General features: G+C 39.7%; 1 protein-coding gene across 1 annotated transcript; it reads left to right on the top strand.

The window, feature by feature from the left end:
- The first annotated feature begins 4,109 nt into the window (after positions 1-4,109).
- IGFBP3 (insulin like growth factor binding protein 3) lies at positions 4,110-21,593 on the top strand. The gene is made up of 4 exons (XM_030551446.1): positions 4,110-5,199; positions 9,100-9,326; positions 10,649-10,768; positions 19,496-21,593. The coding sequence occupies exons 1-4, from the start codon at positions 4,827-4,829 to the stop codon at positions 19,619-19,621; spliced, it is 846 nt and encodes a 281-aa protein (XP_030407306.1). The 5' UTR covers positions 4,110-4,826; the 3' UTR covers positions 19,622-21,593.
- Positions 21,594-22,228: the final 635 nt, after the last annotated feature.

The following is a 22,228-nucleotide window of genomic DNA, read 5'->3' as shown; positions in this document are numbered from 1 at the left end:
ATAATAAAAATACTGCAATTACAAACAGAAGCTGACCCTGGTACCTCTCTAGGTCCCAGTAGTTATTCAGGTCCTTCCAAGGGTTAGTAAGGGTGCTGTTGGTGCTATTATTAAGCATAAATGCAATTACTCGTCTAAATAAAAGCAAAATGCAATAAGACAACTAAAGCTTGCCGTGAGACTCCGGCTTACAACACGATCACAGATTCAGTTAGCTAACAAAAATAGCAAAATCAGCACCTAGGCATACTCACACACACAAACCACAAAAGTTTCATCGTCACCGGCAATCGGGTAGGCTCCTTAAAACACGCGGCCTAGGGAGACCTCGAGTTGATCAGGCTCGGTTACAAGGTCCAGCTTTTTTTGTTTTCTCCCTGTCCACTGCTTACATGCTGGGCAATTTATAAGGGTAATGACGTGTTCAATGTTTTGGCCAGGTTTCTCCTAATTAGGAGATTTACAGGTGCCTCGTTACCACCCTCGGGGTTCCTGGAAATGGCTGACCATAAAATTTGCCTAGCCCCAACGGTAACTCTCGGAAATGTTTCTCGCTTGAGAGTGCATGCTTGCTCGTTTCCTAAACATGGAGGCCAGGGCAAAAGCTGCTTAAAGCTGCAGCACTAACACAGGCACTAACACATACCACGACACCCTTACTTCTGCATTGCTTCCAGTGGTGGCGCTGCTTTCAGAGCTGGGTGTCCAGCTAGTAGCTGCCGCCCTCCAGCCACCCAGCTCTGAAGGCAGCGCAGAAGTAATAATGGCAATACCACAACCCCTCTACAATAGCCTTGAGACCCCTTTTTGAGTCAAGATCCCATTTAAGAAATACTGCTATTGGATAAAAGTACACAAAAGACCAGATTTCATGGAAGGGTCCAGATTTCACAGTCCGTGATGAGTTTTTCATGGCCGTGAATTTGGTAGGACCCTATTTATTAACCTTGCCACATTGCATGTTTTGCCTTTGGCCTTGTCCGTACACCAGACATTGGACCAATTTAATTAAGAACTGGTCTACACTTAAAAGTTTTATCAATATGCTTGTCAACTAGGAGAGGGATTTTTTTTGTCAACATAGTTATACCATTAAAAGCCCCAGTGTAGACACAGTTATACCAGTACATAGGTGCCTTATACCAGTATAGCTTATTTTGGTCCCAAGCTGGAATAAGCTATACTGGTACAAACACATTTATACCAGTGTAACTATGTCCTCCCATGGGGTTATTTTCTAGTGCAGATAAGCTTTAATTTGGTTTAGAAACCAAATTAGCTAAATTGGTGCAACTTCCTTGTGCAGACTCATAGGGTACGTCTACATTACGCGCCAGATCGGTGAGTAGCGATTGATCTATCGAGGATCGATTTATTGCATGTAGTGTAGACATGACAAATCAATCCCTGATCTCTCGTCGACTGCTGAACTCCAGCTCGGCAAGAGGCAGAAGCAAAGTCGACGGGGGAGATGTGGCACGCCGCGAGGACGCGAAGTAAGTAATTTTAATTCGATCTAAGATACTTTGACTCAGCTACGCTATTATTGTAGCTGAAGTTGCGTATCTTAGATCGATCCCCCCGCCTCCCCAGTATAGACCAGGCCTTCGATTGATTTAAGAGGTCCTAGTTTCTAAATTGATTTAGCTAAATCAGTGCAATTTTTGTGTGTTGGCAAGACTTCTGACTTTAATTGGTGGCCTTGATGTGTACAGGTGGTATTACTGATTGCTGGTTACAGCCAAATTCTGTGTTGATTCTGTGTCATTTGTTGCAATGGAATTGCACTGGGTGTATATCAGTGTAGAATGATGCCCATAAATGGTTAGTTTAATATATGTTAGGCCAAATTCAGCCCTGGCTAAGTGGGTACAACTACATATCCTTGGATCTATACTCAGAAAAGAGCTAAATCTAACCTGTGGGTGGGTTCTTTAGTAATGGAATCTTAATTTTTGCATTTCCTAATTTTTGTTCAAATGTAGAACCTTCAAGTTGCCTAGGTTTTATTATTCAATTGGCATATAAGCTAATTTCACCAAAGGTAGCTTTTCTTAAAAATTCTTAAAATACTTTTATTTGGTGGCATTGCAAATATTTCCTAGTGTAAAAAGTGAAATAAATAATAACAGTGTACACAAGGATTGCAAATCATTGTAATTGAGGGGTGAGGGTGGACTGACAGTGGAGATTACATTGCTGGTTGATGGAAATGTTCATAAAGCAATATTAAGTAGAAGTTACTTCCAGACACAATGATGTGTACTTTGAGAACAATTTATGTGTGTTTTTGTGGGAAGGGAATTGCTGTTTTTGTATTATGTATTTATTTTGCTCAGTGTCTCCTTACCTTTTTGCTTCAATTTTGAAATCAGTGAACTATAAAAATTGTTTGTGGCTGAAAATGATGCTTTTATACATATTTGATCTACTGTGCTATCCTGCAGTGCTATTGCTGGGATGGAAAAGAGGAAGGTCTAATCCTTCTTTTGGACCTAATCTTTGAGCAATGTTGTGAGTCCTCCTGATACTAACCCTAAAATGATCCCAAAGATTTTCAGACTTTGCCATCTATAAGAATGTGGGGGTGAGGGAAGGCAACAGAAAGCTTTCCTGAGATAGTCTCTAAACAAAATGCATTCCGTTTAGAGCAAATTCATCAATCCCCTCTTTGTAAATGGGCTCAATCAAGTTTATTCAGTCTTTGACTCAATCCTGGGCAACCAGCGACCTCTATTGGTAAATTTATAAAATGAGCCGGAGGACAAAGAAGTCTGCAAATCATCGTGCATTATGGGGAGATTAAATGTGGCGGATCACTCTCTCCGTACACTTTAAATTCATTTTCAAATTTAAAATCTTGAATAAAGATCTCTTACGCATATTCTTTAGGATAGAAAATCAGACCTAGTTTAAAATTGTTAAAAGGGCCACCTAGGACTGTAGCAGAAAAGTATGGGTGCCGAATAAAGAACAGGGAAGAGTAACTAGAAAGTTGACCTTAATGCTGAAAACATTTTATTTTAAATGTGCAGTGTTCTGAATAGACAATCTATGTAAGGTGGCAATATATTGGGTAATAAAGTAAACCCTTTACTCTTCCGTCTGGATTTAGACAACCGGATCGACAAGAATCACTCAAAGGGGAATCTCAGTGCCAAGAAATGGTTTGGAAACAGATTCGTATTCTGGTTCGTTTCGTTTCCATGACAGGAAACAGTTTTGCTAGACAGTATTTTGGAAGCGCTATTAATTTTCACTCACGAGGAAAAATGTTTACGGGTGAAAGGCCATACGTATGTACATAAACAAATTAGGGTCTAAGTATCTGTAGTATGTAACATATTAAGATACAATATACAGAAACATCGCCTATGCTACTTTAAAAGTTTTCTTGATTAAGATTATAACCAAGCACAGTGGGATGTTTAAAAAAAACAAGAACAGAAGTTGCAATTGCACTGATAAAAGTTTAAATTCACTGTGCAAAATCCAGTTTTGCATTTCAGAATTGGAAAAGGAAGTAGTTATGTAAACTGTTTTGTCTTGGCAAGGAGGTAAAGTCTTAAGAGTTCAGAGAGCACTTTTAAAAAGATACTTAGGAGGAACATTCAAACATCAGCTTCACCGAAAGTACCGTGTTCCAGTGTCAGAGAGAGAGAAATAAATAGATATTCCAGTTTTCCCAATAAGTTGCAACTGTCAGTGTGAGATGGAAGCTAGTCCAAGGTATGTCCTAAACCTGACTGTGTGTGTTAACAGGCACGCCTCCCAGGTTGTCTTGGGCTATCAATCAGCTCCAGTGTGGACAGGATTGTAGACAGGAATCCAAAAAGGGCACTCTCATTTAGCTGTGCTCGTGTCTCCTCTCACAGTGCCAAGGGGAGTGGAGGAAGGAGAACAAAACGCATACGATGTAGTCTTTCTCTCTCTGCCCAAAGTCAGTCCCAGCGGCCATCTCCTCAAAGAGGGGTTTCTCAGAAGGGCACTTAAACTCAGCTCACAACCATGGGGTCGTCCCCCTCCCTCCCCCCGCGCTTTACAGTACTTTCTGAACCGAAATCTGGATTTCGATAGTCACTCCCCTTCTCCTGCAGTGCCAGAGTTGTTCATTATTCATAGTCCGGGGCGTGTCCTAAGCAGGAGTTGTATATAGGCAAGAAGTTCTGCTGAATGAGGGAACAGATGGGAGCCCAGAGTTACAGAGAGTAGAAGCCAATAGCAGGCAACAAAGAGAATAAAAAGAAGGGAACTTTGCTCTCTTAATTTATTTTTTCTCCTTCATTTCCCCTCTGCTCTCTTCTCTTTCCGTGATCATTTTGGGACCACGTTTCCTCCTAGCCAGACCATTTTGCTCGGTTTGGGTATTTTTTTTTGTTGATTTTTTTTTAATTTATTTTATTTTCAAATTTGTGTCTGCGGCAAGAAATCAGTGTGAAAGCCAAGTGATCTGGGAGCTATTGGAGGGGAAGGAAGCAACAAGCCGTCTTGGGCGCTAGCTGCTCTTCCTCCTGCAAGGGGGGCTGTGAGGGGGTGGCGGGTCCCAGCTGCAGACAGGGGGTGACGGTAGCTTTAGCCTCCTGGGCTCTGTTAGGGGGGCGAGCGGTTGGGGCTTGAGCCTTCTGCTCTGAACCTCCGTGGCAGGGGTCTGGGCTGGTCTCCCCTCGCCTGTGTTGGGGGGCGAGTGCCTGTGAGTCCCCCCTCGTGTGGTGGGGACGGCTCTGCCCCGGGCTCGGTGCGCGTGTGGCTGCGGCTCTGTCCCTCTCCTGCTCTCTCTGCGGCTGCTGCTCCTCGTCCCCTCTCCAGCCCCCCCTGCGCTTGTTGCTATGGTGGCGCGGCTCTGCGCGCTGTGGGCAGTGGCAGCGCTGGCGCTGCTGAGCCGGCGGGCGCTGGCGGTGGGGCCGGTGGTGCGGTGCGAGCCCTGCGACTCGCGGGCGCTGGAGCAGTGCAAGCCGCTGGCGCCCGAGTGCTCCGAGCTGGTGCGGGAGCCGGGCTGCGGCTGCTGCTTGACCTGCGCCCTGCAGGAGGGGCGCCCGTGCGGGGTGTACAGCGAGCGCTGCGGAGCCGGCCTCAGCTGCCAGCCGCGCCGAGGGGAGCTCAGACCCCTGCAGGCGCTGCTGGAGGGCAGGGGGCTTTGCACCAACGTGACCACGGGCAGCAAGCTGCGGACCTTCCTCTTGCAAGGACCACATGTTCCAGGTAAGGAGAGCAGGCTCCAGCCGTTCATTCTACATGTGTTTGTGTTGTTTAATGCCACCGGAAAAAAAGCCCCTCCAAAAAGGTTTGATGCAAATCAATCTATCAATCAGTTGCCTTTATGCAAAAAAAAAAAAGTTTAGTTTGCACACACCAAAACAAAAAGAAAAGAAAAGAAAACCACTCTCTTACTGCAAAAATGTTTCTGTTAAGCGCCACCCAAGTATTGCAGCCAACTCCTGGCGGATGGATTCTTAAACAAAACTCCAGTCTTAGTGCACTGTTAAGACTGACGTGGTAATTCCTGCTTTTCAAAATAAATGGTCGTGTTTTCTGATCTCGTGGTCAGATCTAGGGCTGTGTGTCAAGTTTAGGATCATTTGGATGAGGGACAGGACAAGAAAGGTTCTTTAATGTCCGCTGTTGCAAAATCCTTCCTTGCAACAGAGGTGAGGATGCTTTTTTTAAAAAAATATGAGGGAGTCTTTCTCCCTTTGAACTGAGTGACTGAGGAGGCAGGTCTGCCAGGCTGAGAGATTAAAAATGGATGAATTACTTGTAAAATTCATAGAAGAAAGGAGTACACAGAAAATGGGACAAATATTTTCCCAGGCTGGAAAGTTATTGACTATTTGAAACAAAGTATCAGAGGCTGGTAGTTTTAAAAGGGGTGAATACTATGGGTACACTTTTGCAAATAACCGATAGGTAAAAATTAACCTTACCAGTGCTCTCATGTAAGTAAAATCATTTAGAGTGTTTCTTTAAGAGGGAGGGAAGGTTGGAACAACTTCTGTAAGAATGCACATTTTACAATGTTCAGAATCAGGGAAAGTTGGGATTCAGATCAGGAAAGCACAATTAATATTTGCACAAATTCCATTAGAGAGTTTACTAAGCAATATCGAGGATGTAACATCTACTTTATAAGAAAGCATGTCAAAAGGTTTGGCGCTGTTGTTTTTAAAGCAGCGTGGAGTTTTTCTTCTGGGTTGCAGGCACTCTTTGGCTGGCCTCTCCTTAGCTGTGTGAGAGGAAGTGGCCGCCAGGGCTGCAGGAGCACAAAATGCCTTATTTTTGTGCTGCTCACCAGCAGTAACAATTTGAAAGAGGGAGAGTTCAGAACGTGCTGAGTGAAGTTTTAAACCTCGTTGAAAGACATGGCAACATCCTTCATATAAGAGCTTGATGCTGTTAACTCTACCTTAAAAGGAATCCTGGATGAGGGGGGTATCCATCCAAAGGGTGGAAATTGACAATGCTAATTATCAGTTATCATTATTATTTTGGAGCTGTATATATAATGAGGAAAGGAAGAGGTAGATGGCTTTGGACTCTCACTTCTGTTCCGGATCTCTTACTAACTTCAGCCCTAAATAGTTAAAATACTAAAGCCCTATTCTTGCACTCCTTATTCAGACAAAATCTTGTTAAAGTCAATGGGAACTTTGACCCTGTGTATAAAGTGAAAGGTAGGCCCCTTCCTGGGAATACAAGTTGAGTGCTTAGTTTTCAAGAGGGAAGAAATCTGCTGAACCAATGCCATGCTTAGTGCCTGCCTCTTTAAGGGACTACTAGAGTTTCAATCCTGAATCCAAGTTTCCAGTACAGATTCTAGCATACAACAAACTCTCAGAATAGGATTGAATCTGTTTCCACATTTACAGATAGGTAGAATACCATGTAAAATTGTTTTTTATCCTTGTTAAGTTAAAGCAAATGCTAAAAAAGAGTTTTACATAGATTTATATTTTAAAATGTTATTTTAATGCCTGATTTAGAAGGCCACTAACTTCTAGTGCGTTAGATCTTTCTGGCATTAATACAGCTCACATTTTAAGGGACTATTATAATATTATTAGTAAAAGAAAAAGGCAACTCTCCCTGTGCTTTTCTCATGATGGTTTTGAATGTGATAGGAATGAGTATGTAATTAACATGACAACAGCTCTGTAGAATAAACTGATGCAATACGGTGTGTCTTGACATTATAAAAAATTGTAGTCATAGCTCTTAAATCTGATTTGAGAACTGCTTAAGCACAGATTGGCATGATTAATTATATAAACTGTGAAGTGGCCGTTGTAATCTGTTGGTTATATAATGCTTGTTAAAATACTTTCTATATGTACATGGTTAATAAATTAGAATGGCTGCAAAATGCTATTGGGCAAATCATTTAGATTTAAGAGATCTAGATTATTATGTTCTATTGTATTAACACTTCCAAACATCATTGAGAATGAGAAAAAAAAATACTACTAAAAAAAAAAAGAAATTAAACCACAAAAAATATGTTCAAATACCGCTGAGAGTCTGAGTTAAACCCACAAAAGCCAGAAATTCAGAGTTAAGACTTAAACTTCCTTAATCCATTTGCGCTGGGAGTTGGATTTTCCTGGTCAATTATGTCTACTGCCAGCAGTGGCTACACCACAACCACTGGCACAGGATGTTAACTCTGATCCCTCCTCCTCCTCCTTGTGCCTCTGTATTGCAGGGGCCTTAGTGCCATATATGCTAAAATTGTTGGACTCAGTGGGATATGTTAGGAAGACTTTCAGTCTTAATGATGAATTTCTTGGCTTTGGTGCTTTTTAGTGAACCTTTTAGCACTATTTTAATATAGCTTTTATGCTTTAACTTTAGTATAGCATGGAAGCAACAGTATTAAAAGTAATCTGTGCCCTGAACATAAGTTATCATTTTACATTTCCAATGTGATTTCCTTTCCTTTTTAAAAAAAAGTTCAGATGGCCTGCCGCCAAAGGGCTGAAATGCAGCAAGCAGTCTGACTTAACTGATAAAGAGATATAAACTTTAAAAATATCTTAGAGGAAATGCAGCCATCTGCATTTACACTGGAAGAGTCCTGTATAGTATAGTATAGTATAGTCACATAATCTTAAGTATATGGAAACATTATGCCTGAACAATATTCTGGGGCACTTTATTTTCTTTTACTTCTATGGAAAAGAGATAGAGAAGAAAATATTTTTAAACTCTTCTGACTCAGAGTGAAAAGCAAATAAGCAGGATGTTTGTTCTTTGATACTATGGAAGAGTGGATGGCAGTGTTGTGTTCATAATCTGAAATGTGTTTCATATAAAAATAGAATCAAATTGGAAAATTCTCTATCAACTAAGTAAAATTTAACTTATCAAATTTTTGCAGTATGTGGGAGAAAATTAAGAAATAACTGTATTAAGGCCCATTAAAAATAAACATGGTAGTATTCTATTTAGTAATATCTCTTTGTTAATTCCCTTCCTGGAGAAGATATACAGGAGAGACACTACCTTACAGAATACTAATCATCATAAGACATTACAGGAATTCATTATTGTTACTAAGTGATAATAAAATCAGTTCTAGGGCAGAAATAAATTATTTGAATTTTTTGCATGTCTTTTATTGGTAAAGTTGATAACAGATTTCTGATTCAGATCCAACTCTGGAAATGATCAAGTCCCAGTGCAAATCTGCCCCCTTCTGGTGAGAAAAAACACTTCCAATTAAGGGAAGCAATTGGCTATATATTCAGCTTAAATAGCCATGATTTAAAAAAACAAATTGATGTAAAATATAAATGAAATTTTTCATACAATTAAGTAGAAAAGCAAGATTTATAATTAGTAGCAAACAACAGTGACAGTGGAATGGCAGAGTTTAAAAGAATTACTAGGAGTTTACGAGATATTTCAGTCCTGAGGACATTAGAATTCTTTCTGGTCACGAAATACAGACATTGCTGCTCAGAGAACGCTATGCATTTAAGGCTTTCTGTGTTTCTTAATAAAAAAGAAAAGAAAAAATAGATTTTTTAAAAAATAAGCTATTGTGCTCGTAGGCTTAACTGCATAATTAACTTTGTTTCTTTGTTGAATTTATTTTATTTGAAGGAAATTCCAGTGATTCAGAAGAAGACCAGAATGCCAGTAGCATAGAGAATCAGGCCATCCCTAACTCTCACAGGGTGTCAGATTCCAAATCACATCCACATCACACCAAAATAGATATCATCAGGAAAGGACAAGCCAAAAATACACAGCGGTACAAAGTGGAATATGATTCACAAAGTACAGATACACTGAATTTCTCTTCTGAATCCAAACAAGAGACTGAATATGTAAGTATTTTTATAAGTAGAAAAGATGAATACATTCTCATGCTTTTTTTTTTTTTTTGGCATGCTGTATTTGACAAGATAAATAGAAAACCAGATGGTGGTAATTGTGTAGCCATTTAAGGAGTTTTGACTGTGTGACCAGTAAAACTATTGGAGATGCAAATACAGAGGGTCAGCAGGCCAGACAGATTACATTTGGAAAACACAGAGGCCTAGTGTTTGTTTTTAATCTGATTATCAATAGTAAACCTTGGACAGTAAAAAGCTTAATCTCACCTGTAGTTATCACACGTGGGTGTGAATAGATTCAATCTAGGACTAATAACTGCTTGATGAGATTTGATTACCCACTGGCAAGAAAGAAAGGGTAACACAAAAAAGAAGGCCTTACATTCAATCCAAAGGTCTGAGTCTGTGCTCCAGGAAGCAAAGTATGGAAAGTGCTCTAGCATGGCACTGAGTACCAGCTTTTGACTGATTATCAAATGTGCCTAGTGCACACAAATCTGTATCTAGATTTGTAGCGATTGTTCTGTCACATTGTAAATGTCAGTAGGTAATGACCATAGGGTTAAGAGCTGCCACTGTTTCTTATTCCTTATTTACAGTATATGGGAAGATTTGCAGGGCAGCCTAGGTACAGGGAATGTGGGCAGGTAAAACTATGATTCATGTACTGCTCTTGGCAGACAATCTGGTTATCTTCATACCAGTGCCAACAGGCATACAAAATATTGCTTGGGTATACTTTGGCACTTCATCAGTATGTTCATGGGTGATCCAGACGTATCTTTCTTCTGCAAAAAGAAGGCTTCAAAATCTATACAAAGTAGTGAGTTCCATGCAGAGAGTTTATGGCAGCTGAGATAAATTAGCAAGGTTGATTTTCCAGCATGTTCAATGTATTACTGAAGTCAGACATTCCAGTTAAAGCACATCAGTGTATGAGGGGTTCAGAATGTCCTTCTTTCAAAAAATAAATCTGTGTATAGCAGAATTATCATTTTAGGTAGCTGTGAGGGCTGATGATAGATTATGGGCCAGTGGTCCAGAACTAGGGCTTCTAGGGTATGGCTACACAGCAGCTGGGAGCAAGCCTGTCAGTAGTCAGACTTGTGCTTGCAGGATTCAAGCTAGCATGCTAAAAAATGAAGTGTGGCTCTTTCTATTCATTTCTGGTCAGATCCATCACCCTATTTTTCAGAGTTTTTTGCTGCTTAGTGCTTTTTAATGTCTACAGATTTACTATTTTTAAGAATATAGGAGACAGGGTTTGAGTGAGAAGATTTCATTTGTGTTTTCTAAAACATGTTCATTGACAGGGTCCCTGCCGTAGAGAAATGGAAGATACATTAAATCACTTAAAGATCCAGAATGTCTTGAGTCCAAGAGGATTCCATATTCCAAATTGTGACAAGAAGGGATTTTACAAGAAAAAACAAGTGAGTAATATTTCTTGATCATTTTAGTAAGTGTATTTCAGCTTTTCCACATCGTTATCTGTTAATACGAAGTCAAATTTAATATTACTAGTAATGTTCATGTGCATTACATAGCACTTCACTGAAACATTACTTTTGGACCTGGTGGCATAGCACCAAGCCATGTCAGGTGTGGACAGTGTTTTTATTTGCTGTCGTTCCTGACAACAGATTAATCTGAGAAACTTCATACCCAATCACACATGGGTTGGCCAGAGCCCTGGATATCAGTGCCCATCAGTTTAAAAAAAGCATTACCTCTACTGTGTTAGCTGTTGGAGTCACCATATGACTGTAATAGATAAATGCTTTGAATTGTAAATAGCTGCTTAAGAGTTCCTAGAAGAATTGGATTAGGTCACATTACAAAAAGCAACTTGAGAAAGCCATGTATCTGTCCTTTATACACTGCAGAGATCACTTCCAAAATCTATGTCATGTTATAGTGAAAGTGATACACTCAGTATTTACTCTTCAGTAATGATGGTCTCTCAACCACTTTGGTTTTCCATTTGCATTTGGTTTCTTGACAAATATAGACACCACCACAGCTATTCGTGTCTTGTTATCTCCATACTGAATTATTGCAACATGCTCTACTTAAGGCTGCCCATGAAGGGCTCTCAAGAAACTTTGGCTAGTGGAGAATAATTATCAGGGCCCTTGCTTAGTGTTTTTTCATGTCAGAGCCCATAATTCCAATGTTTAGTAGATTGCAATGGCTCTGAATTAGTTTCTTGGTGCAATTTAAGGTGTAGTTTTAAATTTACAGAGCTTTATATCAGAGGTTCTCAAGCTTTTTCAGAGGCTGGATCACGTCTTTAAAGAGAATTTGTATTGTGGTGCACCTTCCTTCCCCCTCCCTTTCGTGATTACTCAAACCCATTTCTCCTTTCACATCCCTGTGGTAACCACAGCAGTGCTTATGCTAGAAAATAAAATTATGAAAGCATTCCATGTATTTTTAGCTGTCTTCTACTGGTTTTTATCAGTTGGAAATGAAAGTGAAGTGAGCAACCGTCCCGACTTTGCTACCACTCATCCATGGACTTCACTTTAAGTCCTGCTGCTCTCTGTTGCTTGGATCATGGATTTCTTCAAGTATGACTAGTCTGAAAAAAACAAAACAAAAAACCTCCAAAAAATGTATGTTCTTAACTTGGTTAGCTAATCTGCTTTAGCTAACTTGAACTCAGGTAGCAGTGAAGGCACAGCAACTCAGCTTTTAGTTTGGGTTAGCAGCTCAAGTTCAACCCCAGGCTGCTTCATAAACTTTAACTCAAGCTTCTAACCTGAGTTAAAAGCCAAGTTGCTGTGGCATCACTACTGTTTTAACCCAGGTTAGCTAACATGAGTTAAGAACACACCTTTTTTCAGCACAGGTGTACCCTTAGAGACAGCCCTTCCTCTTATGTAGCATCTCAACAACTGAGATCAGCAATCTCTGCAGATTTGATGATAGGCACTCTCAGTCGGAACTCTTGGCTCTAGAATACACTTCTTCCACTGGTCTGACAGTGCCTATGTTTGTTGACCTTTAGGGCATGCTGCATAGCTCATCTATTCACTCTAGCTTTTCCTGAGCAGCTGGTGATGTTCTTAAGTGGGACAAGTTTCTTTTTTTGGGTTGAAGATCTCATTTAAGCTGGTGTGAATTCTTGTTCCATGATATTTTAACTTGATGTAAATTAACGTAGGGCCATATGCAGGTCGCAGCCCTCAATCTGCGTTCATTCCAAAATACCATTGATTTCAATGAAGCTATTCAGTGGACTAAGGACCACACTGACCCTCGCAGTGGGAACCAAGATTGTGTGCTTGTTCCTATGGCATAGAAGTGTTTAGTTTATTTAAAGCAGTAGATATTTTAGCAGAGTTCCAAGAGATATGCTTTTTGTTACTAACTATAGTCCTTGTGCTGCTTTAGCTATTGGAGAAGACCGAAGAATATGCTCTACTTTGTCCACTTGCAGAACTTGTCTGCAGTACTTTTGTCAACTTGCAGCTCAAATTGTGAGCTCTTTATGGAATGGACTTTCTTTCTTCGTGTTATTCTATGCTAGGTGCTTTCCTGGGTACTACCATAAATAAATAATAAATAACAAGATCCACAGGCACCAAAATGTTGAGGTGCATTTTTGAGCAATGGCAATGGGCACTTCCCCATTCCAAAAAATGATATTAAAATAAGTGTACCTTGATGTCAGTTCTAGTCATCATTCAAAGCTATTCATTTAATAGAGTAAGATGAAGATGCCATGTAAGGGGGGCTGCTTCTGCACTCTAAATTATGTAGTGCATGTTCCACCAGAAGCTTTAAAACTGCATCTGCTGAATTTCAGAGAGAGTTCCTGCACTACATTTAGTGGCCTATCATGGTGGCATCTATGGCAAAGGATTGAGGGGTAGTTACAGATATGCCCTGTCCTGCCAGATGCCTGTATGTCACACTGGCTTCAACAGGAATTGAAGGAGCCTCAGCATCTTGCAGAATCAAGCCCTCAATGAGCACAGGTGGAATCAACACGAGCTAGGACTGAGCTAGTGCCAACCAACACTTAGTACTGCTATCAAATTGTAATGCAGGCCTTAACTTTAGGGTAGGTGTCAAGGGTACAGTCTGCAGCTCACAAAAATGCAAAGTAATATGTTTACAATATCTTTCTAAAATTAAATACCACAATAGGTCTGAGAAATAAGTACATATATAATAGATTGCACTTGCTGCCCTATGGAAAATGTAGTGATTGCCCTGCTTTTTGCAGCATCGTAAATTTAGGTCTGATACTTTAGGAACTGAGAGAACATATCTAATCTGAATAACATAAAACTAGGTTATCGTATGAATTTCCTGCGTTGCTACTATTGACATCATTTAGCATTTGTAACTCATTAGTGTCCACATTATGACAGAAGAATTCAGCGTGTTATACTAGGAAATAGTAAATCATTCCTAAATAATAAGATTTTCACTGTCCTATAAGGCAGGCATTTTTAATAATGGAAATATTGGCTTTCTGCTAGTACCTCTAAAGTAGCTGGATATGCAGCTCAGTGCACTATGCTGGCACACCATCTCCAAAGAATGCTGCCCTGAGAAGGTTAGCAAGTTGTTTGCATATTTTGTAAAAGTAGTTCATTCTTTACCAAAGCAGTTTAGCTGTCATATCGGAAGCTTTGTGGTGTAATGGTTAGAGCAGTGAGTTGGAATCAAAACTCCTCCAGTGTTCCTCTTTGGCTCTGCCACTGATACGGACCTTGATCCTGCAAGCTGCTCCACACAGGCAAACGAATCCCCATTGAATTCATGGACATAAGCATTTGCTCATACAGAGCAAATTGCATGATTAGGGCCTTTTGGCATCAGCTTAATGTCATATTAGTACCCACCTCATAAGGTGCCGTGAGAATCAAATAAAATGTTAATAAATGCTCTGAGATCTTAAGACAATAAAGGCATTTTGTGAGTGCAAATTGTATGTTTGTAGATACATATAGATACAGTCCAGTAGTACAATGTATTTCAGCATAGTGCCAGGCTATACAGTGCAGTGCAGAACTGACACAAAGAAACAATATGGTTATAAATAGGGCCCTACCAATCCCCCATGAAATCCGGTCTTTTGTGTACTTTTACCCTATGCTATACTCTTTTATACCATAGGGTAAAAGTATATACAAGTACACAGCATTTTTCCAACGCAAAAGGGGGTCTCAAGCCTATTGTAAAGGGGTTGCAGTATTGCCACCCTTACTTCTGCACTGTTGCTGGTGGCGGCACTGCCTTCAGAGCTGGGTGGCCAGAGAGCCGCGGCTGCTGGCCAGGAATCCAGCTCTGAAGGCTGCACTGCTCCTAGTGGCGGTGCTGCCTTCAGAGCTTGGCACCTGTCCAGCAGCCGCTGTGCTCCAGCTATCCAGTTATGAAGGCAGAGCAGAAGTAAAGGTGGCAATACCATGAACCTCCCCCCCCCAGCCCCAACAGCTTTGCCACCCCCATTTGGGTCAGGAACCCCAGTTTGAGAAATGCTGACTTAAGGGATTTACATATTTATATTTTGCCATTTTTCAATAAATATTCATGCTTTGTTACAACTCTGTGAAATTTAAGATTTAAATATCTGAAATAGTGAAATTCAAGATTTTTAAAATGCTATGACCATGGAATTTATTAAAATGGACCATAAATTTGGTAGGGCCATAGTTATGAAGGACCAGCATTTGACAGGTAAGTGTTAGGTCTGGGATAAATCTAGTGAGGTATCATGATCATCTAGAAGAGCCATATAAAGTCTTACATAAGAAAGCTTTCCTCTTCATGTTCACATGAACCACCTCTTTTCCTCACTGACTGGCTCTTCGGGGACATGTTGAATGCAGTTGTTCTTCAGGATTTGATTTGGGTTATCTAATAATTGACTTTCCAGACACCCTCAGGGGTAGTTTTAATGAGTGAGAGGTTTGCTGTAAAGGAATTTTATCTATCCAGATACATCATGTAAAGCAATTGAAAGTATTTTTTTATATTTAATTATTTTTAAATCAGGAGCCTGGGGAAATTATCAAATAAATGTGGTGGCCAATATAAACTTATCATCTTGCCAAGCCATGTGATGTACAACATGAAATCAAATAGGAGAGTCAGTGGTACTGGAAGCTACATGAACAGTTCTGAAAGGAATTCTTCCCTCCACTCTCTGTCCATTTAAATGAATATTTGTTATTTACTTCACTTTTCTTGACCGATGCTTCTTGGTAAACATCGGTTTAAAGGTAAAACTGGAAGACTGGCTTCGTGGTTATTCTAGAGTAGCGGGATCAGAGTCTGAGTCCCTAATTTAATTTTTGCTCCTAGATCCTCAGAACCTGGAAACATGACACAGAGTCACTGTCATCATGCCCCCTGGAAGTGAGGAGTGACACTGATGGGCTGTAAAGAAATCTGTGTTCAAACCTTAAGTAAATCGTGTAAAAGACAGGAAGTGATAAAGAGGAATTTGGAGGGACTTCTCCAGAGCATAATAGGACCCCTTTGTTTATTATATACCACACCAGATCTATTAGACGTTGATCCCTACTTACTCATGCCTCAGTCATTTATGTAAGGTTATACGATAGTACTGTGGTATATGGGTATAGTTTCATGGTGCGGGGGTATATCTGTCTCAAGCAAGCAAACAATTTTGTATAGAATTAAGATTCTCTACGAATTATCCCAAATCCACATAAATGACCAGCTTTTCAGGAGATGTGAATTGGCATAGCTCCATTTAAGAGAAAGCTCCCCCAATCCTGGGCCAGCCAGAGGCCAAAATAACCTTTGCTGTAAATTAGAGCTTTCTAAAGGCTACTCCAAGTTATGCCAATTGCAGTCCCATAGGGACGACTGTACTGACCAGGAATTAAGTGGTGGCCCTTATGCTTTGCCATGTCCCTTCTGCACTCCTCTGTGGAGGGGACGGAGCAGGGGGAAATAGGGCTGGCATCTGGCCCCTCTGTCAGAGGAAATCCTCAGCTGCCCCATTTAGGGCATCATTCCAGCTGTTTTGCACTTCTGAGGCAGCACAAAGCAGCTGGAGCTGAGCCCAAGAATCTGGCCCCACTGGTATACAATACACAGAATAAGAGATGTCTTTTTGATATGCACTGTCTATCATTTCACTTGATGTCAGGGCAAGAGAATGCAAAATATGGGATTTTAGAATAAAAACATCCCTTTGGGGCCAGATAAAACTATTATGACAGCTATGTTTGTCCCTTGCCCCAGTGCTGGGCAATCAGTGCAAATCCTTGTTTTGAACTTGAGAGATCTGAAAAACATTTCTGTGTTGCTTTGGAGACAAAGCATTATTTTTGCTTCTTATCTCTAGGGCACACAGCAGATCTGAGAGTTTTGCCCAAAACAAGCTAATTAGAAGAAATGAAAGGTGGCTTCTAGCTGTATTTAATTCTGAAAGTCAATGATGAGATTGTAGAAAATAAAATGATATTAAAAATGAGACCAACTTTTTAAACTGATAATTTGGTTTATATATGTATGTCTTTGACAGTAATCAAAGTCAGTTCCTTTGAACCATTGAGATTTGTGCAACACACTTCATACAGTACCTCTAAAAGCAAGGAGGATATGTTACAGTTATTAGCAGAGGTACAGTCTAGTGGACTGAATATCAGGCTGGGAGTTAGGAAATCCTTACTCAAACACTCACTGTGTGTCCTTTGGAAAATCACTTAATAATTTCTGCCTTAGTTTCCTGATTTATGAACTTGTTATAATAAAAGAAATGTGGACTGTGGATTAAATTATTTTGATGCCAAAGAATTTTAAGGGTTAAACATTACCACTTCAGTTAGGTCCTGATCTAGTGCCCATTAAAGTTAATGGAAAAATTCCCATTAATGGGCTTGTTAAATAACGTAAAAGGATAAAATCCATGTTGGATTTATATTTAAGGACAACTGACTGAATGGCTAACTTGTGATTCAAATAAAGGTAATCAGATAATTAGGCAAATTACTAATGCAGCTCTTTTTTCAATTGGCCAGTGATGCTTTTCTCTCTCAGAAAACAAGCATTTGTTTAGTTTGGACCTGATCTTGCAGACATTTCTTCTGGCACAACTGCCATTTAAGTGACTACGATTGTTGCATGCAGGACGGCTGCAAAAGAAAGGTTCTGAAGAAGAGAAAGCTTTGTGTTATTTCGGCATGTGACATGATATTTGGTCTTCCTGCACAAAGATGTAACAAGAATATAGACTTAGATAATCATCTTCTGGCCTTTGGAATCAGTGAATCTAAACGACTGCTTATTTTCAGTTAGACTGAGTGCTCTTAGTTCATGTACCATAATAAACATGGTAAAACCAAACATTCCTCAGGGAGAGGAGTCTGTTCAGCACAATATCTAGCTTTCTGAACCGTGCAAGCCCTGAAAAGCTATGGGTGACCTTCGCTTTATGGCGGGATGATGGAATCCAAAGAAAATTTTCCAATGATGGAAACCCCAAAGAGATCTCTTTCCCCAAAAGTCCATGGTGGGGAGTTGTGGAGCTGGCTAGGGATAGAGATAAAGGAGCAAATGAGTTCACCACTTTCCACAGTCTTCAACTAGCAGGGACTGTATGTGCTGCACTGTGCGGCCTTGGATGGGAAAATTAGTGGCTCCTGGATCATGGACCAATCAACTTTGTTATAAGGGTGAAATGGATTCCTATGCAGAGGCCTATGCGCCGTTTAAATTCTACTTAAACCTTCTTTTGAGGACTTAATTGGTGCCTGCATAGGTCTTCTATAGACTCTTTCAATATGGATACATTTCATCCTCAATTAATAAAATTTGTGAGCTGGAAATGTGTACAGACCACCTGCTTGCTATGGAGAATGAGTTCTCTTGTTCCTTCCAAAGAAGGTGGAGATAGGCTTCTTTTTTTTGTGTATTTTTATTTTTGGTGGCAGAGGGCGGGCAAGGTCTTCAGGCTACATGGCTTCTCTGTTCTTGTCCCTAGGTAACATATCTGTTGTAGTTGTCATCTAGCAAGAGCCTGGTAAATTTGTTCCACAGATTCTTTAAGAGTCTTCACCAACTAAATGGTGGTCATTGTAGTTCTGATGAACTTGTCTCTGCAATAGATCATTCAGTGAGTCTACAACCATAAAATCCCACAAGTCCAGTTGACATAGATTGTGACTCCATCCTGGGAAGGAGTTGACTGTAGAATGCTTAATATGACATTGCACAACTATTAGAGAGAGGTGCTTCCCCTTGTAATAGAAGAAAACCGTCACAGTTACCTTTCAGCTGGACTGGGTCTAGCTGAGGAATGTGATATGCAATATGTGATCAGGAACTGTGTATGCTGCCTTAGATTCTCTTTGTAATTCTTGGGGTCTTTAGAAGAATCTCTTTAGTGTACTTGGTTTTCCATCTTTCCTGTACTAAATTATTATTTCTAGGCAAAGTTTCATCTTTTATGTAGATATATAAATAATTTATAGCGAAAGCATAAACACACTATGTATTACAATTTCAGATTGGCTTGTATAGATAATTAGTCCTGCTAGGCAAGTGCTTTCTCTATAAATTACTTAGTTCATGGATTAATATGCAGGCAACATTATTTATAGGAAATTATATATGTAAAGCTCTAAAATACCTAGCAGTTGTTGAAGTGATAACTCTGTTGCAGGGTATTATATATCTGCTAATAAACGTCAACTACAGTACTGAAATGCCTTTGTCAAACAGATGCAAGCTGAGGTGTTATTGCTGCGAGTGCAGTCTCTGCCAAACGTACTCCCTTAGTATGGCAAGAGTAATCTGTTGAGTTTTTTCCCAAATGAAGGACCAGATCCTACAACCTTTACAGTTGCAAGTAGTGTCACTGAAGTTGGTTTTGCTCAATAATGGACAACTGTGCTGTGTAATATCATGTGGAGTGGTTTATAAAGCTGCCTTTTTGTGCTTCTAAGAATAGTTTTATTGTAGGATTATTAGATCCCTAAGAGTTGACTGGCAGTAGAAATAAAATATCATTATAATCGTTTGTGCTGGTAATCAGAATTCCATTTATTCACTTTGATTTGGCCATGTTATATTACTGAAGCTATCAAAGAGATTAGAATTCACTGAAATCCGTGCTGTACCCAAAAAAATGGTACTAACTGAACCTTACATTCATTTTGTTTTAGTGCCGCCCATCCAAAGGCCGAAAGAGAGGCTATTGCTGGTGTGTGGATAAATATGGACAGCCACTTCCTGGATATGATGGAAAGGGAAAAGGAGATGTCCACTGCTACAACTTGGAAAGCAAATGAGGGGCTGGTGCCATCTCCTGTGGAATCTGTGTGTGGCAGTTCAACCCATCAGAGACCTTGGAGGGGCTGGGGAAAAAGCATGGACTGCATTGGACTTGGAGTTACAAGTTCTGTCTCCTACTGATATTGGGGGATTCATTGACTCTACGGACTCTGCAGCTGCACCCCGTCACTGACACACTTCCTGCTTTCTATAAAACATAGGGAGCTCTGAATTCCCAAGTAAATCTGCACTATTTATCCCCAGAAAGAAAAAAAGGCACTTCAGAATGGATTCAGGGAGTCTCCACTGACTTTTTAAAATAACGGCCTGTGACCAATTTGATCCCGAAAGATACTGTGTTTTATTTTAAAGAATTTATAGATTGTAAGCTTGTAAAAATGTTAAAAAAAAACCCAAGGATTTAAAGTTTAAGCTTTTTCTATACAGGTCTGACGGGACACTTATCTTCACGGGTAAAATGTTTTATAAAAATCTCAAAGAACTTTTTAAAGAAACATGTTTCTAAAATAAAGACATGGCTATTTTTTTCTGTAAAGTATATTATGAATATTCTGTTAGTCTGTATTTAATATAATTGTTTTTTAATAAACGTTATTTAAATGTAACATGTGAATACTAAATGTTACACATTCATTTTGGTGTGTGCTACTGAATTCATGAAGTCAAAAAACAAAGGAGATTGTAAATAGAATGGCATATATACCGTTACTTAACGTGGATGAGCCAAAATAGATTTACTGGCTGAAGAAAAAGTTTCCTAAAGAGGCTGAATTTCCCTATTTGAAGTAGCTAAAACCATCAAAATAACTTTTTAATGAACCTTTCTGTTGTTTTTTCTAGTGTATACCTCACTGTAGTACTTAGATGTTAGATAAGCAATTAATAGTTGCATTGAAATTGACCATAAACGACTCTTCTCTCCTACTTGTTTCAGCTATTCAAACACAATTTTTTCCCTTCTTCCCCTTTTTTAAAACTGTTAACACTAGATTAATTTTCTGTCTGTGGATATTCTGCCTTCCTCTTATGATACTTCTTTTAAACACAAGCTTGTATCCGTTTTTAATGCTCTTACTACAAAAACCTAATTAAAGGCCATATTCTACCTTCATTCTACATGAGGAACTCCTATTAAAGTCCGTGCCAAACATATACAGAAAAGAGGATATAGACCTAAATTTTAGGACTTTCGAGGCTCAACTCTTCTATTGCATTGTCGTAACTTCCACTGACTTCGTTGGGAGTTGTCTGCTTGCCTTTAAGAGCAGAAGAGTAACCATTTGGTTCTGAAAAATATGTCTCTCTGTCATGAATTCACTTAAATTTTCAATCTGAAGAGAGGTTCTATGTTCTTAATTTGTGGTTCTTTCAAATATCTGGCATATGGCATCAATTGGAGTCAGATTCCCATTAAAATTAATGGGAAGGTCTACATGAAAATCAGTAGTGGGATATGGCCTACGGAATTGAGCATCTTTTCCTTCTGGGATAAGATTTGAAAAGTAATAATGTTTTATTACAAGCTGCATATAAGTGAGTGGTGTAACTAAAAAAAATCAACATTAATTGAATGTCCTATTGAATATTTGGCGAGTCAGGAATTTTTGTGACTGCAGCCACCAACCTTGTATTTGGCTTGGGCTATTTGAACAGCCTTACTTGCATCCCATGCAGTTTCTAAGTTTATAATCTTAACAAAATGATCTTGCATCATGAGTAAAACTGAAATCCTAACTCAAATCCTAATCCAAACTCAAGTTTGTGAAATAATTGTTACTCCAAAATGTGTACAGTCCTGAATATTTGGGTTTCAGACAGATTTGTGAACAGATGAAAATACTGCAATTGTAAAAGTTTTACCAAGAAAACATTGAAATAACATTTTTTTAAAGGTATAATCAATCTACTCTCATACTCTTACATGAGGAAGAAATTGTATACAGCACCATTATGTCATGTAACTGTAGACATGAAACTAAGGGCTGGATTCATGAAATGGAGTCAATATTTAACAATATTCAGTAATAATAATTAATAATGACAATTGTTCTTCGAGTGCTTGTTCATGTCAATTCCAATGAGGTGTGTCAAGTATCAGAGGGGTAGCCATGTTAGTCTGGATATGTAAAAGCAGCAAAGAGTCCTGTGGCACCTTATAGACTAACAGACGTTTTGGAGCATGAGCTTTCGTGGGTGAATACCCACTTCGTCAGATGCAACATGGACTCTTTGCTGCTTTTAATGAGGTGTGTGTGCACGCACATGCATAGTAGCTGGAAGATTTTTCCCCTAGCAGCATCCATTGGCGTCCTGGGCACCCCCTGGAGTAGCTCCTACATGGCCACCCACCACCCCCTCACTACCTTCTTACCACCAATGACGGTTAGCTGGAACTTCCCTGTGCTTGTCTCAACAAGCGCATTTAGCAGTTTCTTACATTGTTCTCCATGGTTTTCCATTGTTCATTATTAGCGAGTAGTTAGTAGTTCGTTAGTATTAGATAAGTTTCCTTGAGAGAGGGGGGGAAATCCCCTCCCACACTCTCCCTATGCCGGGGCATGCCGGGGTCTCCAGGCTTCAAGACCTGCAAAGCCTGCAGCAAG

The sequence above is a fragment of the Gopherus evgoodei genome, chromosome 2 (genome assembly GCF_007399415.2).
Source record: "Gopherus evgoodei ecotype Sinaloan lineage chromosome 2, rGopEvg1_v1.p, whole genome shotgun sequence".
Classification (NCBI taxonomy): Eukaryota; Metazoa; Chordata; order Testudines; family Testudinidae; genus Gopherus; species Gopherus evgoodei.
This window is presented reverse-complemented; position numbering and strand designations above follow the sequence as displayed.

Coding starts and splice junctions, on each gene's coding strand:
- IGFBP3 (XM_030551446.1), top strand. CDS start 4,827: ATGGTGGCGCGGCTCTGCGCGCTGTGGGCAGTGGCAGCGCTGGCGCTG. Junction 5,200..9,099: donor GCAAGGACCACATGTTCCAG/GTAAGGAGAGCA, acceptor TTTTATTTGAAG/GAAATTCCAGTGATTCAGAA. Junction 10,769..19,495: donor GATTTTACAAGAAAAAACAA/GTGAGTAATATT, acceptor ATTTTGTTTTAG/TGCCGCCCATCCAAAGGCCG.